The sequence below is a fragment of the Martes martes genome, assembly GCF_963455335.1.
Source record: "Martes martes genome assembly, chromosome: 4".
NCBI classification, from domain to species: domain Eukaryota; kingdom Metazoa; phylum Chordata; class Mammalia; order Carnivora; family Mustelidae; genus Martes; species Martes martes.
The window spans coordinates 59,264,964-59,279,873 of record NC_137891.1 but is presented as its reverse complement, the minus strand read 5'-3'; the positions used below and the strand labels follow the sequence as shown (position 1 = coordinate 59,279,873).

The 14,910-nt window shown below is 36.6% G+C and overlaps 1 protein-coding gene across 11 annotated transcripts in view; it reads right to left on the bottom strand.

The window, feature by feature from the left end:
* The window catches only part of STAU2 (staufen double-stranded RNA binding protein 2), a 322,366-nt gene that overhangs the window by 112,106 nt on the left and 195,350 nt on the right, over positions 1–14,910 (bottom strand). For 6 of the 11 annotated variants that reach the window (XM_080800581.1, XM_080800579.1, XM_080800584.1 and 3 more), the window contains one exon: positions 1,885–1,998. The exons of the other annotated variants lie outside the window; for them this stretch is intronic. In XM_080800581.1, coding sequence (XP_080656707.1) covers positions 1,885–1,998 — 114 coding nt within the window. The remainder of the gene's footprint in view (positions 1–1,884; positions 1,999–14,910) is intronic. 11 annotated transcript variants of the gene reach the window in all.

The following is a 14,910-nucleotide window of genomic DNA, read 5'->3' as shown; positions in this document are numbered from 1 at the left end:
GCCATATGGCCTAACACCAGCCCAGCGCTTTGTATAACACGTGGCCACATGGACTGGGCATAAGCCTGAACCAGCCTCATTATTTTACTCCTGAAGAAGCCAAGTTCCAAGAGGTACAGAGACAAGTTCCTACGGCTACTTCATGGCAAATCTAGGTTTTATCTCAGTCTCTATTCCCATTCCAGTGCTATTTTATAGCAACATGCTACCTCTGCTAACAGTGGGTTCTTCTCAGGTGTGTGGGCTTCTGAAGCACTTTCATTTCTTTGCTTGGCTGAAGGAGGAGAGGCCTTTGTAGGATGGTTATCTCATGCTGCTCTTGCATCTGTTTCTGCCATGAATGGATACAGAGGGGTACAGCAGTCGCTAGACTTTTTGGTAAATATTCAGAGTAGCAAAGTTGTTAGATTGCAAGCTCCACGACAGCAGGAACCATGTCCAACATTCCTGTCATTTCTCCCGAACCTAGCATACAGCTAAGTTATCGTTTTCTATGGGAAATGTGTTCTGTAAGTTTGTTTAGGTCCCACCCTCTACTGCTGCTGCATGCTTTCCTGCAGCAGGAGCGTATGTCAGGGCCAAACTCGGAGAAGCACTGCAGTCATCTCAAAACTGCTTTCAAGGTCAATATGCTGTCAACTGCTTATTATTGGTTGGTTTCATTTAACCAGGAGCAGGAAGATCAGTCACAGAATCATAAAACGGTAGCACTGGAATGGGTCTTTTAAGTCATCTAACCAACTCCCTTATATAACATTCCAGAAAACAGGGTCCTAAAGAGAGGCAGAATCCACTCAGGTAGCTGCATCTAACTTACGCTATGGTTAGTTCCTAAAACTTAGGTTTTCTGCCTAATTAGCTGCTTTTTCCTAAACCCCACAATACCTTGCCATCAATCAACAAAACATGACTGGAAACCCCACAACGTCTGAAACATTATGAACTAGAGAGGTGTGCCCTTAAGAATGTTTTTTTTGAGTTGGACAATAAATCATGTGTTTGAGAAGATACACCACTATGTTCTTTTATTCTTTTCATGCAAGGGTACTCCTCAGAGAGAAGGAAAAAAAGATTAGTCAGGCAAGACCATAAGAAACTCTCAAATTTACTAAGAAATGGATATAAACGTGGGTGCCCACTGTTCTGCGTATGAAGTTAATTTAGAAAGCACAGCTGGTTAGTCAAATGGTAAATTGTGTGCATGTGTATTTATTTTGGCTCCAAACTAGAAACTCTATGACCCAGATCATTAGTTTAATCTAATCTGATGATTATTTTAGTTGAGAATATCTATTATCTTATAAGCAGGATGCATTTTTAAGCTGCTAACTAAACAAAGGAATTCTGTTATTATTAAACAATATACTTTTCAGATTTTTAGCCTTATTTCAGAAATAAGGCTTTAAAAGTAGAAACAACACTGGTGCGTCATTTTAGTAATATCCCAAATTATGGGAGTAAGTTGATGGTTCTGAAAGTTCAATTATTTTAACCACATTCTGTAATACTCAACCCTCTTCAACAGAACTAAATGACTATAATACAGTGAGACTCCAGTGTTATCTAGTTTTGCTAACCCTGCTTCTTACATGTAATTATTAAAAATGAAGATAACTTGTAGGGCAATTATTTCTTCTGTATAAGAGAATTCTATATTTAAGTTAATAATGAACTACAAATTAGATGTCTAAAATAATTTAACTCTCCTAAGATACCAGTTTCCCAACACAAAAATTGTGGAGTTTTCAAAATTCTAGCACATGGTGCTAGTAGATAATATATTAGGGAAAGCAAAGCTGTACGTGTGCGTGTAGCTTCCATTTTTATGGTCTCTGATTTCTCAGCTGGGCCATAACGCAGCAAAATGGCAGTGGCATATTATACCTGGTCATGGCTGGCTTCAATGGAGCTTCCAATAGCATGGAAAGTCATCTGCACAGGGGCTAATGTCAGACAGGTCACACACTCTTTGCCACTTTGTCTATCACAGTAGTGAACCTATAACAGAACACATGCAATCTGCTGAACACCACTTGTAAGAGGGAGCCAGATGCAACAGGTCCTGTCCAAAGGCTCTATATTTCCACAAGAATTCAAATATTTTATGCAGAACACACTTCAAATATTTAAAACCTTATCAGGACCTTACAGTATCGATGGAAAATCTTTTAATTCCATTTTAAGTACTTCTGAAGTTTTGAAAGAGCTGAGGAAATGCTTTATAAAATGTTTTACACTATAACAGCCAGTAGAAAAATTCGCAATTAAGTGCTATACCTGTCTTTTTAAGTCCAGCTTTTCGTAATGCATAATGCATAAAAGACTTGAGGCAAAAGTATAAGGCAAAGTTCACTTGATTTCAATGGAATTTTGTCAACCTGAATTTTCACTCATCTTTGACTCTATGTCTGTGTGACTGTCACTTAATTGGTAGTGACATTCTTCTATTTCTACATTATAGTCTCTATAAAACCACTATTAAATATATACAGCTATCACTACATCATGTTCTGCTTGACATTTTGACATTACAATCAAATAGAATTAAACTAAAATGATTTCTAATGTGCAGACCAAAATAAAGTTACCATATTATTTTTCTTTTAGTTAAATAAAACCAACCATTATTAAAACCACATGTAAGACACATTCTGTATCAGAAGTAGGGTAAATGGGGGTAAAGGGAAGTGTGAGTCCCTCTTCCCAGTGGGAAAATTTACATCATTTATCTACTTTCACAAAAGTTCTTTCACGCAGCGCTTATTTTAATTCTAAGCTAACAAAGCAAAAACAGCATTGCTTTTGAGATAAATTAATGAAACAAGCCTATAGAATGGAATTCCTACTAATTATATTACAGAGAAAACTGGTCTATTAGTTATCACTTGGCTCAACTTGTTAAATGTGTATAGATCTAGGATAAAAGCTTAGGTGAAAATCTTGAATTTGTGAGGAAGAAAATTAAAACACATGTTAGTTCTCTGAAGCTTAATTCTGACTGCTGTGTAATACCCTATATTAGGTGATATACCTTTATTATAGATTATGGTCCATGTATATTTTGTCATGGAAAATTGACATCTGACTGAAAATGACAACAATATGGATCTTAGTCTAATAGTTTAATAATTGAACTTTTTTAAGCCGGTAGGGTTAAGATTTGCCATCAGTTTCCCTGAAGGGAGGGAAACTTTCTGGAATCTCTAAAAAGTAGTTTAGAGTTTAAATCGAGGAAATATACAAAGCTTATTTCCAAAGCACTTTAGAGATTTTATTATAAAAATAGTTTTTCCAAGTTAACTTTGGGGGGAAAGTCTTGACAACAGTTCTAAATCACCGTAGTATACCTCCTAAGCAAACTGAAAGGTCACTCAGTATATGTGAGTTCAAGCGTATGGAAGTGTTTACTATGCATCAGCTACATATGATGGGGGGAAAATGAAACTTATCACATAACAGGTTTATGCAAAAGCCAATAAATGGTGACACTAAAATAGCTATAGCTCACAGCTGTTTATGGTACCATTAAAATATGAAGTCGTATAGAGTGCTATTATAAAACATGTTTTTTAAAATAAAACATAATCGCCCTTTGACATCAGTTGAAAGTCTGTATGAAAGACATGCCACTTCCCTAAATATCCAAATTGACAGTGAATACACTTGTTCTATTCTTTCTTCTAGAGAAATGAAAATTACAAAGGACAGAAATACCACAAGACAATCCCAGTAGAAAATATAAATTCCAAACTGCATTTGCATCCATGGTTTAGATATTATTACTGAAAGAATTAACTTCCTCCTGGAAGCCTGCGATACCCTATGAAACACTGTGCCTCCCATAGACATTCAACATTGGTGACCACATGTAACTCATACAGAACAGATGAATGTAAAGGTGTAAGTCTGCACACAGCTACAAATAAAATGTCAGAGCATCCAGTGCATGTGACAGAGACTGCCAACTGTCCTCTAATATTCTTCCACAGTAATTCCTAGCTGGCCACATGAATGCTCAGAATAAAATTCATATTTCCCAGGCTCCTTTGTAGCTAAGACACCATGTGACTGAGTAGAAGGTAAATGAAAGAACTCCATTAACAGCTTTCTAGAAACTTTAAAAAAAGAGATTTTGAGTGTCTGCCTTTTGCTTCTTCTTGACTCATTTTGTCAGTCCATTGCCTGGGATATAGACAGACATTACCATCTTTGGCCAAAGGACAAGGCTGAAACCTATAGATGGCAGGGTGGTGAGTAGGCAAGAACCTGGGTTCCTGAAGACTCCATGAAACAGACCCATCACACTAGGTCTGGACTACAAGCTTACAGACCTTTCCATGAGAAAAGAATAACCATCTATTTTATTTAAGTCACTGGGCTTTTTAATCATTTAAAAAGAACCTAATCCCCATGGGACTTTCTCTACTGCCCTAGAATCAACACCAGAACCACAGCCAACAACAAAAGGAGAGCTAAGAGCTGCCAACATTAAGGCTAGGCCTTATTCCCAACCCCTTAATAAGAGTCAGCAGAACTGATCCAACAATACACAGAAGAACTAGGAAGGGGAAAGTGAAGGGGAAGGAATTATCTTGATTGTCATCCTTATGAGAAATATAACATTTTCAATGAGTGGGATAGCTCTAAGAAAAAAGTTAATACAGAGTGGGAGTACTTACATTCTGTCCCCTAGCAGAACCCATAGGCTTCCTTTGAAAACAAATCTTGATAGAAATCAGTATGTGCCCCTAGCAGTTTGGAAACATAGGAAAATAAAGAGATTAAGTTTGGAGGTATCTGAGAGCTTGCTGAAGGAGTCTAGGCACACAGTGTGCCTGAAAACAAAATGAAGAAAAGGATGAAGGGATATATGCTCACCCTACATATTCATGGCCCTTGGAGCCATGAGCCCTTGGCCCATGAGCCAAAGAGAAGCTTAACAGAAGCCAAAGGGATTCTCAGGCCAAACAGAGACACCTACCAACAGACGGGGTCAGAGGCAAGGACCACGGGCAAAGTCCAAAGGACATATGGCTGTCCTTCAGGGACAGAGGAAACTGGAAGAAACTAAATGCTGCCTAAAGAAAATTATGAATGTCATCTACATGGAAACCAGAGTGGATGAAACCAAGTTAGGACATCATCTCCCCCTATCTTGGTCCCCTTCCAGGCCTCCCAACACCAGTGCAATAAGGCCACAAAATGAAACAGATGGAGTATGACAAAGAGGTCTCAAAAGCCCCCACCCCAACATCTATATTCAAAGACACTGGAATGAGAGGAAGGGAAAAAGAAATCAGTGTACACCCTCCCTCCTCCAAGTGTCTTGAGCCAAACTGACTGGCTTGCAATGGCTGGGATCAGAGTTTGGCATTTTACCATGAACTAGACTCAATTTTTAAAGAGCTTCCCTATGACCCTGCAACTGCACTACTGGGTATTTACCCCAAAGACACAGATGTAGTGAAAAGAAGGGCCATCTGTACCCCAATGTTCATAGCAGCAATGGCCATAGTTGCCAAACTGTGGAAAGAACCAAGATGCCCTTCAACGGACAAATGGATAAGGAAGATGTGGACCATATACACTATGGAGTATTATGCGTCCATCAGAAAGGATGAATACCCAACTTTTGTATTAACATGGATGGGACTGGAAGAGATTATGCTGAGTGAAATAAGTCAAGCAGAGAGAGTCAATTATCGTATGGTTTCACTTATTTGTGGAGCATAAGAAAAAACACGGAGGACACGGGGAGATGGAGAGGAGAAGGGAGTTGAGGGAAATTGGAGGGGGAGATGAACCATGAGAGACTATGGACTCTGAAAAACAATCTGAGGGTTTTGAAGGGGCGGGGGGGGGGGTGTGGGAGGTTAGGTGAGCCTGGTGGTGGGTATTATGGAGGGCACCGTATTGCATGGAGCACCGGGTGTGGTGCATAAATAATGAATTCTGTTACACTGAAAAGAAATTAAATTTTAAAAAAAGCTAAACATAACTAGACATCAAAAAAGGAACATGAATGGGAGACCTGACAGAGTATGGAGTAAAGTGGTGACTGGAAAAATATAAAATCATTCCATGTTTATACCTCCACTGCACTGAGGCTGCCCAATAAAGCATATAAAATTATGTGGAAAATACAGGAAATTATTGATTGAGGACAATTCCAAATTAAACAAAAAGTAATAATCTACAGATAAGAACCCTTAAGAGATAGTCACACTTCACACACCACTCCATCAGCCACTTGTAAAAACAAGTTTGATACGGCTCTGTTCAGTTTCATATTTTCTTCTTGGACATAACAACATTAGAGTTCATAAAATTATGAATGTCAAAAAAATGATAATGTGCAAATGACATTCTGAAATTCATCCTTCTACACAGAAAAACGCTTCCTGTGATTCAAAGCATCAGCAGAAGCCAGAATTCTTAGGACTACTAGCTTGAAATAATTAGGGTAATAAAATTCCACTACCTCTTCAGAACTGACAGAGCAACATTTTCTGTTGCAACAGAGCAGTGTGTTCCTACAAACGTGGCCCTAACAATTCCAGTATGCGGTGTCACAGGACCTTGATTTTGATTAGAGAAAACTGAATAAAGATAATTTTAGAAGATTAAAAAAGTCATCTTCTATGTGTACTTTAAGATTTATTGTCTATAAATCACGTCATTTTGCCATCTTTGGTACTCTAAAATGTTAGCAATTGATCTTGATTGTTATAATGTTATAGCACTTGTTTTGGATTTATAACACTATCAAATACTGTAAAATGACATTTTGTTTCTTTTTTATGGATTTACAAAAATTATTCCATAGAAGATGGGCAGAAAATTTCAATATATGTAAATTAAACAATGTGGCTATCTTTGAAATGTACAAATCTATAATAGTTTTTATTTTAAAATAAGTTTTCTAGTTTTGACTTGTAATCACATAAACCCAGATGAGATGCTATAATCGTCCATTCTACTACTGATTTTGCCAGTCTAGAGATTTCTTTTTCCTGAAGAGGAGATACACATCACTTCAACCATTCATATAACTTAAGAAATAAAGAAAAATACTATAAGCCTTAGAATAATTTACATTAAAAGTTAGGTATGTAAATTTTTTCATGCCATTTTGAAAATATGAGAGGGCATCCAAGTGAAAATGTCAATTCCCTACCTCCTAACTCCAAAATAAGTTCCATCAAACCATTTCCTGCAGGGCTGAAATTCCTTGATGTTGCAGGACTACTAAATATTTTACTAATCTCAGAGGGAAACTGGTTAAATGTTTGCTGTCAGATGTTTTTAATGGTCACTCCCTGTGGGACAAAAGTGAGGAGGGTGTGAAAAAGACCCATGTTTAAAGAAAGGTGCTCTTTAGATCACTAAGGAAAGATAAACACCTGTGCATTCATATGTGATACCTAGCATAATCACCGTGGCAAGAAAACATGTTTGATTAGTGCATCTCAGGTTCATGAACCGTGGGGTCTATTGCAAAGAGGCAGGCAGAGATCCCCTTTTAGCTACTGCTTAGAAGCTCTGCATAGAGAAGAAAAGGCAGCAAGGAGCTAAAGAGTGACAGGTGTAACACTGGAACTAAGAATAAGCATGCCAAAAATACGCTTGACTTTTGCAGTCTGCAGTATGGAAGACCTGTATCTTTATTAACACACAAAATAGCATTCTCTTGGCAAAATGTGAAACATTATTATTTGATAAATATTGCCCTAATAAATAGCTTAAATTTGTATTAAACATTCTTAACTGCTTGATGACATGTAAATCATCTTACTTATTTAGGTCAACTGCGGTCAACAGTAAAAAGCTACATTATGTTAGTTCTATATTCAATTAATGAATTAATTTATATGTAATAAAGTCCACGAAAAGCACTTAGAACAATGTCTGACTCATGGTTAGCATTAAAATATATATATATTAGATATTCTTATTACAATTGTAACATATCATAATAATATAATCAAAGACATGACAAGATATATAATTATTAACAGTAATACTACATTAGGATAACGTCTGTCACTGACTTTCTCTAAAGTTTTTCCCAATCCTTTTCATAACTAAAATCAACTCCTTTGTAACTAAAATGTAAACATATATTTAACATGTTCAGTCGTGTACCTGCATTTTAGCTGTTGGAATAATCTGTTTCATTCTGTATGTGATATGCTTGTCACATTAATGGCTCTAAAGGGGTAAGTGAATGAAGGAAATCACATTATAAAAACTGAGACTCAACTTATAATTATCTTTTCTCTTTCAGAAATTCTATGCTTGGGATAAGCTTTGAAAATTACATGCCTGTACTTGGTAAAAAATTTGGCAGAGATGTATAGATTTATGTCTACTGTAAGTCACAGATTAAAAATTGCATAGCAAATGCAACAACAGATGTGTTATCAATATTGTCAAGGGAGATAATTGCGCTCTTACTTTAAGGGATGAGTATGTATGACAAAAATCCCAAATCTTTTTTCTTCACTTTTCAGTTTCTACTCACTATGCTAGTGGAAGTCTAAGGAAGAAGTCAATTAATTAGAAAGTAAATCATACACGCACATATATAGTTATTTTAGTTTGACATCTCCATTGGAAAAAAAAAGCACTAGGTGATTTTTAACAGTCAATTTCATAGCTACCAGAAAAGAATCTTCTGTCTTTTGTAATGTGCACTCATGCTTTGACATTCCCACATATTTATGTATTTATAACAAGACATGTTAAAATCTATTATAGGGCTTAAAACAAAATAGCTTTTTAACAAGAAAATTTTTTTCCAAGGTCAAAGGAAAATTACAGTTCATTTAGGCAGTTAGTACACCACCGAAGTTAACCTAACACAATCTCCTCCCAATAGGGCCAACCAACTAATTTTCATGTATTAGAATTCTATTGTATTGTACTGAATATCACTTTAAAGACAAGACCTTACAAATCTTTTCATTATATACCAGTTTAATTTATAACAGCATTTAGTTATTTTTTTATAAGAAATATTGGAAGTGTTGCTTTCTACTCAGGAATTACAGATTTTAGAAACATACTGTATCTGTTTTCAAATATAATTACATTCATGATGCAAAGACCATTGTGACTTCTACTTTCAGACAAGATGAAACAGATCTACATCTCCCTATTCTTCCTGCTAAGTACAAGTAAAAGCTTGGGATATTATATATAAGACAAACGTAAGAGGATTCAGAAAGCAGGAGACAAGGAGGAAGAATCCAAGCTAGGGATTTCAAGACCCAAGAAACAACAGAATGGTGAATCTCTCAGTTTTCTCTTTGCCTCATGTATCCTGGACTGTATGCCAGAGAAGCTGGCAACATGGAAATGACAATGGATATAGAAAATAATAATAATAATAACAACAGGGGTGCCTGGGTGGCTCAGTGGGTTAAAGCCTCTGCCTTCGGCTCGGGTCATGATCCCAGGGTCCTGGGATTGAGCCCCCGCATCGGGCTCTCTGCTCAGCGGGGAGCCTGTTTCCTCCTCTCTCTCTGCCTACCTCTCTGCCTACTTGTGATCTCTGTCTGTCAAATAAATAAATAAAATCTCTAAAAAAAAAAAATAACAATAATAGCAATAATAAAACCCCAAGAAAATATGCTTGCTCTATCCAAAGGGTCAGAAAAAGAATAAATTAGCAAGACAGAAAACATTTAGATGATAACTTCCCTATTCCAACCAAACACCATGGAAAATATGGCAGACCCACCCCCACTCCCATCAGCAAAGACCAACTGCGGAGCTTAGACTTCTACCCTTGCCAGATTAATGAGGTGACCCAATTCCCCAACTAGGGTGGTGATAGAGAAGGCTGAAGAGGAGTCATAACTTTTACCCCTGCTGGATTCCTAGGCTTTTGTCTCAATCTAGTGATATTGAGGCACGCTATATCCTCTCACTGGGGTGTCTCAGAAGGGGCACAGTGGAGGGTCAGGACTTTCACCACTTTGCAGTTATAACATGCCCCCCTCTTCCCATCAGGGTGTCAACAGAACTCAGTGGAGAAAGTGAACTTCTACCCATAACAAGTAACAAGGTGGCACTCCAAGATCCCTAGCTGGTGCAACAGGGGATTTAAAAAAACAGAAGTCATACATAAGACACAGAGATTTATTATGCCTGAAACATCTAGGATTCAACAGAAAATCATTCATTACACCAAGAACCAGGATAATCTCAACTTGAAGAGGAAAGGCAATCATGAGATGCCAACACCAAGATGACATAGATGTTAGATTCATCTCACAAGTGTTTCAAAGAAGCCATTATAAAAACGCTTTTAAAAGCAATTACAGGGGTGCCTGGTTAAGTCGGTTAAGTGTATGCCTTCAGCTCGGGTCGTGATCTCAGGGTCCTGGGATCAAGTCCCATGTCGGGCTCCGTGCTCAGCAGAAAGTCTGCTTCTCCCTCTCTCTCTGACCCTCCTCCCCGCTTATTCATTCTCTCTCCCTCCAAAAAAAAAAAAAGAAGCAATTATACACACATTTGAAAGAAATGAAAAAATGTAGTCTCACCAAAGAAACAGAAGGCATAAGAAGAACCAAATAGAAACTTTATAGCTGAAAAATAAAATAACCAAAATTAAAAACTAAGTAGAGAAAACAGAAAAAAGATTTAGTAAATTTGTAGATAGAAACATAGAAAATCCCCAACCTGGACAACAGAGAGAAAATAGATGGAGAAAAGTGAACAGAGATACAGATATTTCCAGGATCATAATGAAAGATCTAATATTTGTGTCATAAGAATCCCAGGAGGAGAAGAGACAGTGACTGGGGCTAAAAAGAATCTGAAGAAATAATGGCAAAAATGTACTAAATTCTGGTAAAGATACAAGCCTACAGTTTCAGAAGCGGGGCAAATCCCAAACAGAATAAACACAAAGACACAACATAATCAAGCTTCTGAAAATTACAGAGAAAGAATAAACTTAGAAGCAGCTTGCAGGATGAGAGAAACAACTCCTGACCTACAGAGATGGAACACTCTGAAAGCAGTGTCTCAGCAGAAACCACGGAAGCCATAAGGAACTGGCACATTTTTAGAGCGCCGAATGAACTGTCAACCCAGAATTCTCTATTGAGCAAAAATATCCTTAAGGAATGAAGGGGAACCCAAAACAATCTCAAATGAATGGAAATCGAATATAAGTCCAAAAGAATGGCTAAAATAAGGTCTTGAAACGGAAAGGAAATGATAAAAGCAGGGATCTTGAACTCCATTGGGAAGAAAGAAAAAACACAGAAAGGAGTAAAAACAGTGGTGAATATAGAGTACACTTTCCTTCTCTTCTTGACTTTTCTGAATATGTTGGGCATTAGAAACAAAAATTGTAACACTATCTGATATGGTACTTAATGTATGTAAAGGAGATATTAAGATAATTACATTACAAACACAGAAGCATTTGGGGGACTAAGAATGGTACAGCATCAATTCTGTGATATTCTTACCAGAAATGTATAACCTCAATCAATCAATCATGAGAAAATATTAGAAAAACCCAAATTCAAGAATATTCTACAAAATAAATAATCATACTATTCAAAAACATTAAGATCATGAAAGGCTAAAAAACTATTACTTGATTGGAAGAGATTTAAGAGACATCACAACTAAATGCACTGTGGGATCCTAGACCGGACCCTGGGCAAGAAAGAAGACATTAGTAGGAAACACTGGAAAATTTTGAATAAGATTACATCATCATTAATTTCCTGGTGCTGACAATGATACCGTGGTTGTATAATTGTTAGCGTTAAGCTCTTTCTACCTTTCTCTAAATTTAAAACTATTTTTTAAAGGCCATTATAAAAGTAAACCTTTAGTGCTTCAGAATAAAGGAGATTTGAAAGAGGTCACGTGCCCATTAGAGTAGATATCAGTTTTTCTGTGCATATCAGGGTTTATATTAAAAGAATCTTCAAACACAAGAAAAGAGAATCAGTGGAGATTAAATTTTCTTTTCATTAGAAAAATAAAGTCACTGTGCAATGTGGTCCTTTCTACTTCTGATATGGGAAGGAAAAAGGATGCAGGAAAAAAAAGTTTCTGGCATAAAAGCCTAGAAAATTGTAATATCTAAAGCATCATGACAAAGAGAAGTTAAAGGTTCCTCCTTAAGTTAGAGATTTTGAGAGAAAAAAAATTATAATAGAGGCCTATTCATGGGAATCCTAGCAATGGGGATGAAGAAACTTGAACCAAGAGATACCAATAAATGCTACCTGATTTCCAAAAGCTAAGAAGTAAGTTGCTGCTCAGGCTGCAGGAGCAAACACCATCTATGATAGATTATTTCTCAGCTATTTTTATTTTTATTCTAGGACAATATTACTATCACTACCTGAACTTTCTCCTCTATCATTAATGTCATTACAAAAATTTCTACTGAAATTACTTCTGATAGGGAGCTAAGTTATTAGGTTCTTCTTTTCAGCAGTTGACAAAAAAGGTGATAGAGAACCAGAAGAGATTGCTCTCATAAAAGCCAAGAGAATAGAAAGTTTAAGATGAAAGACAAAGTTTGGAGTTTGAGTCCAGCCAGATTTACTGCTTCAGAAAACAAAATTCGAAACTATGCAGAGGAATGTAATAGAATCTAGAGTCTCTATACTGTATCACTGACAATAGTCAGGATTCAATCCAAAATTACTTGACCTGGAATAGACAGGAAAAGGTGACTCATACTCCAGTGAAAAGACACTCAATAGGGACCAAATTCAATATATCTGATGTTGAAATGAGTACAAAAGGTGTTTAAAACACCTATTTTAACTCTTCTTATAGGAAATCTCAGCAGAGAAACCAAAACTTCAAAAAGAACCATATGGAAATTCAAGAAATGAAAATACAATATCCAAAGTTTAAAAAAATTCACTGAAGAAGACACACAGTAAGCTTATAGGTCAATTAAAAAATATAATTTAAAGTTCAGAGAAAAAAATTTTTTATGAATAAAGACTCAGGAATCTGTGACAATATTTTAAAAATACGTATATATGGAGTTTCAAAAGAGGAGCAGAGAAAGGGTGCAAAATACTTACTCAAAGAAAATATGGCCTCAAATTTCCCAAATTAGATGAAAGCATTAAGTATACAGTAAATTCCACAATGGCTCCAAAATTCCTAACTTCTATACTTTTGATTGTGACCTTATTTGAAAATAGGCTCTTCGCAGAAGAAATTAAGTTGAGTATGTCAAGATCATGCTGGCAGGGAGATAATATTTGCAACACAAATATTATATAAAAAGGACTCTCATAGTGCCATAAGAAAAGAAGACCCCAATTAGAAACTTGACAAAGACGTGGACATTTCACAAAGACCTATAATTGGCCAATAAGGACATAAGAAGAAGATCATAGGGGTCATTAGTGAAATACAAATTAAAATATAAATGTGATACCACTGTACTCTTACTTGAGTAAGACTGATCATATCAATGTATGGAACTCTCATACATGTTAGTAAGAATGTAATATGTTACATTATGCATATTGAAAAAAATCTGATAGTTTCTTATAACTTTGTACATACACTAACCATGTGACCCAGCAAATTTACTCCAGGGCATTTTTCTAAGGGAATTAGAAAGATGTCTGCATAAAATCTTATACATGAATATTCATAAACAGCTTTATTCATAATAGCACCAAACTGAAAACAACTCAAATGTCCATCAACAGGTAAAGAGAAACAACTTGTGGTATACAGCCCTATAGTGGACTACTACCTCATGAAAAACAACAAAAACCAACCAAACAAAACAAACAAACCAAAAAACCCTCTACTCTATACAATATGGAAGAATCTCAAAAACATTATAGCGAGTGAAAGAAGGGAGATGCAAGGCTATGCATACTGTATGGTTCCACTTTTATGAAATTCCTGAAAAGGCAAAGCTAATCTTTAGTGACAAAAGAGGATATCCTGGTTATGCGGATCCATGGGGAGGTGGGGAAAACAAGATGCAAAGAGGGACCAGGAAAACTTTTACAGTAATAGCAATATTGTCTTGATTGCGGTAGCAGTCACATGGTTGCATATATTTTTCAAAACTTTGTAATAAAATGGTTCTAATTGCACATAATTATAGCTCAATAAGGCTTTTTAAAATATTAAAAAGGTATAGCTATCTTTGACACAACAGTTGGAGACATGAAGTCTCTTGCATATACTTCTCATAAATAATCATAACTAATCTCACAATTAATTTCCTAGCAACTATTACCTTCGGATATTAACACCATTTGAATTTATATGTGTTTGGATGTCCCCTGTCCCTACTCCACATCTCACCCCCACACACCCATTTTTATGTTAGTAGCTCCATGAGAGCAGAAACCTTGACTGTCACTTACGTTATATCCTCAGAGCCAAGAAGTATGCCTGGCCCATGGCAGGTGCTCAATATACTTCAGTTGAATTAATGGATAAATGAACTCTTTACATTGTTAATATTCATCAGGAATCTCTCCTAGGCTACTTACTCATTTTCCCTGGTCAAATTTAACTACTTCTTTTTTAAGATTTTTGTTTATTTATTTGAGAGAGAGAGAAAGCACCAGCAGGGGTAGGGGCAGAGGGAGAAGCAGACTCCCTGCTGAGCCAGGAGCCTGACGTGGGGCTGGATCCCAGGACCCCGAGATCGTGGCCTGAGCCGAAGGCAGATGCTTCACAGACTGAGCCACCCAGGTGCCCCGTAAACTTAACTACTTCTATGGCTTCAATTCCATCTGTATAAAGATGACTCTCCAAACTGTGTGTCCCATCCTTTCTTGCTGATCACCAGAAGCATTAAGAACTACCTCTTGCACAACTTTATTCAGGCAATGCAAATTTCACGTGTTTAAAATGGAACCCATTAACTTC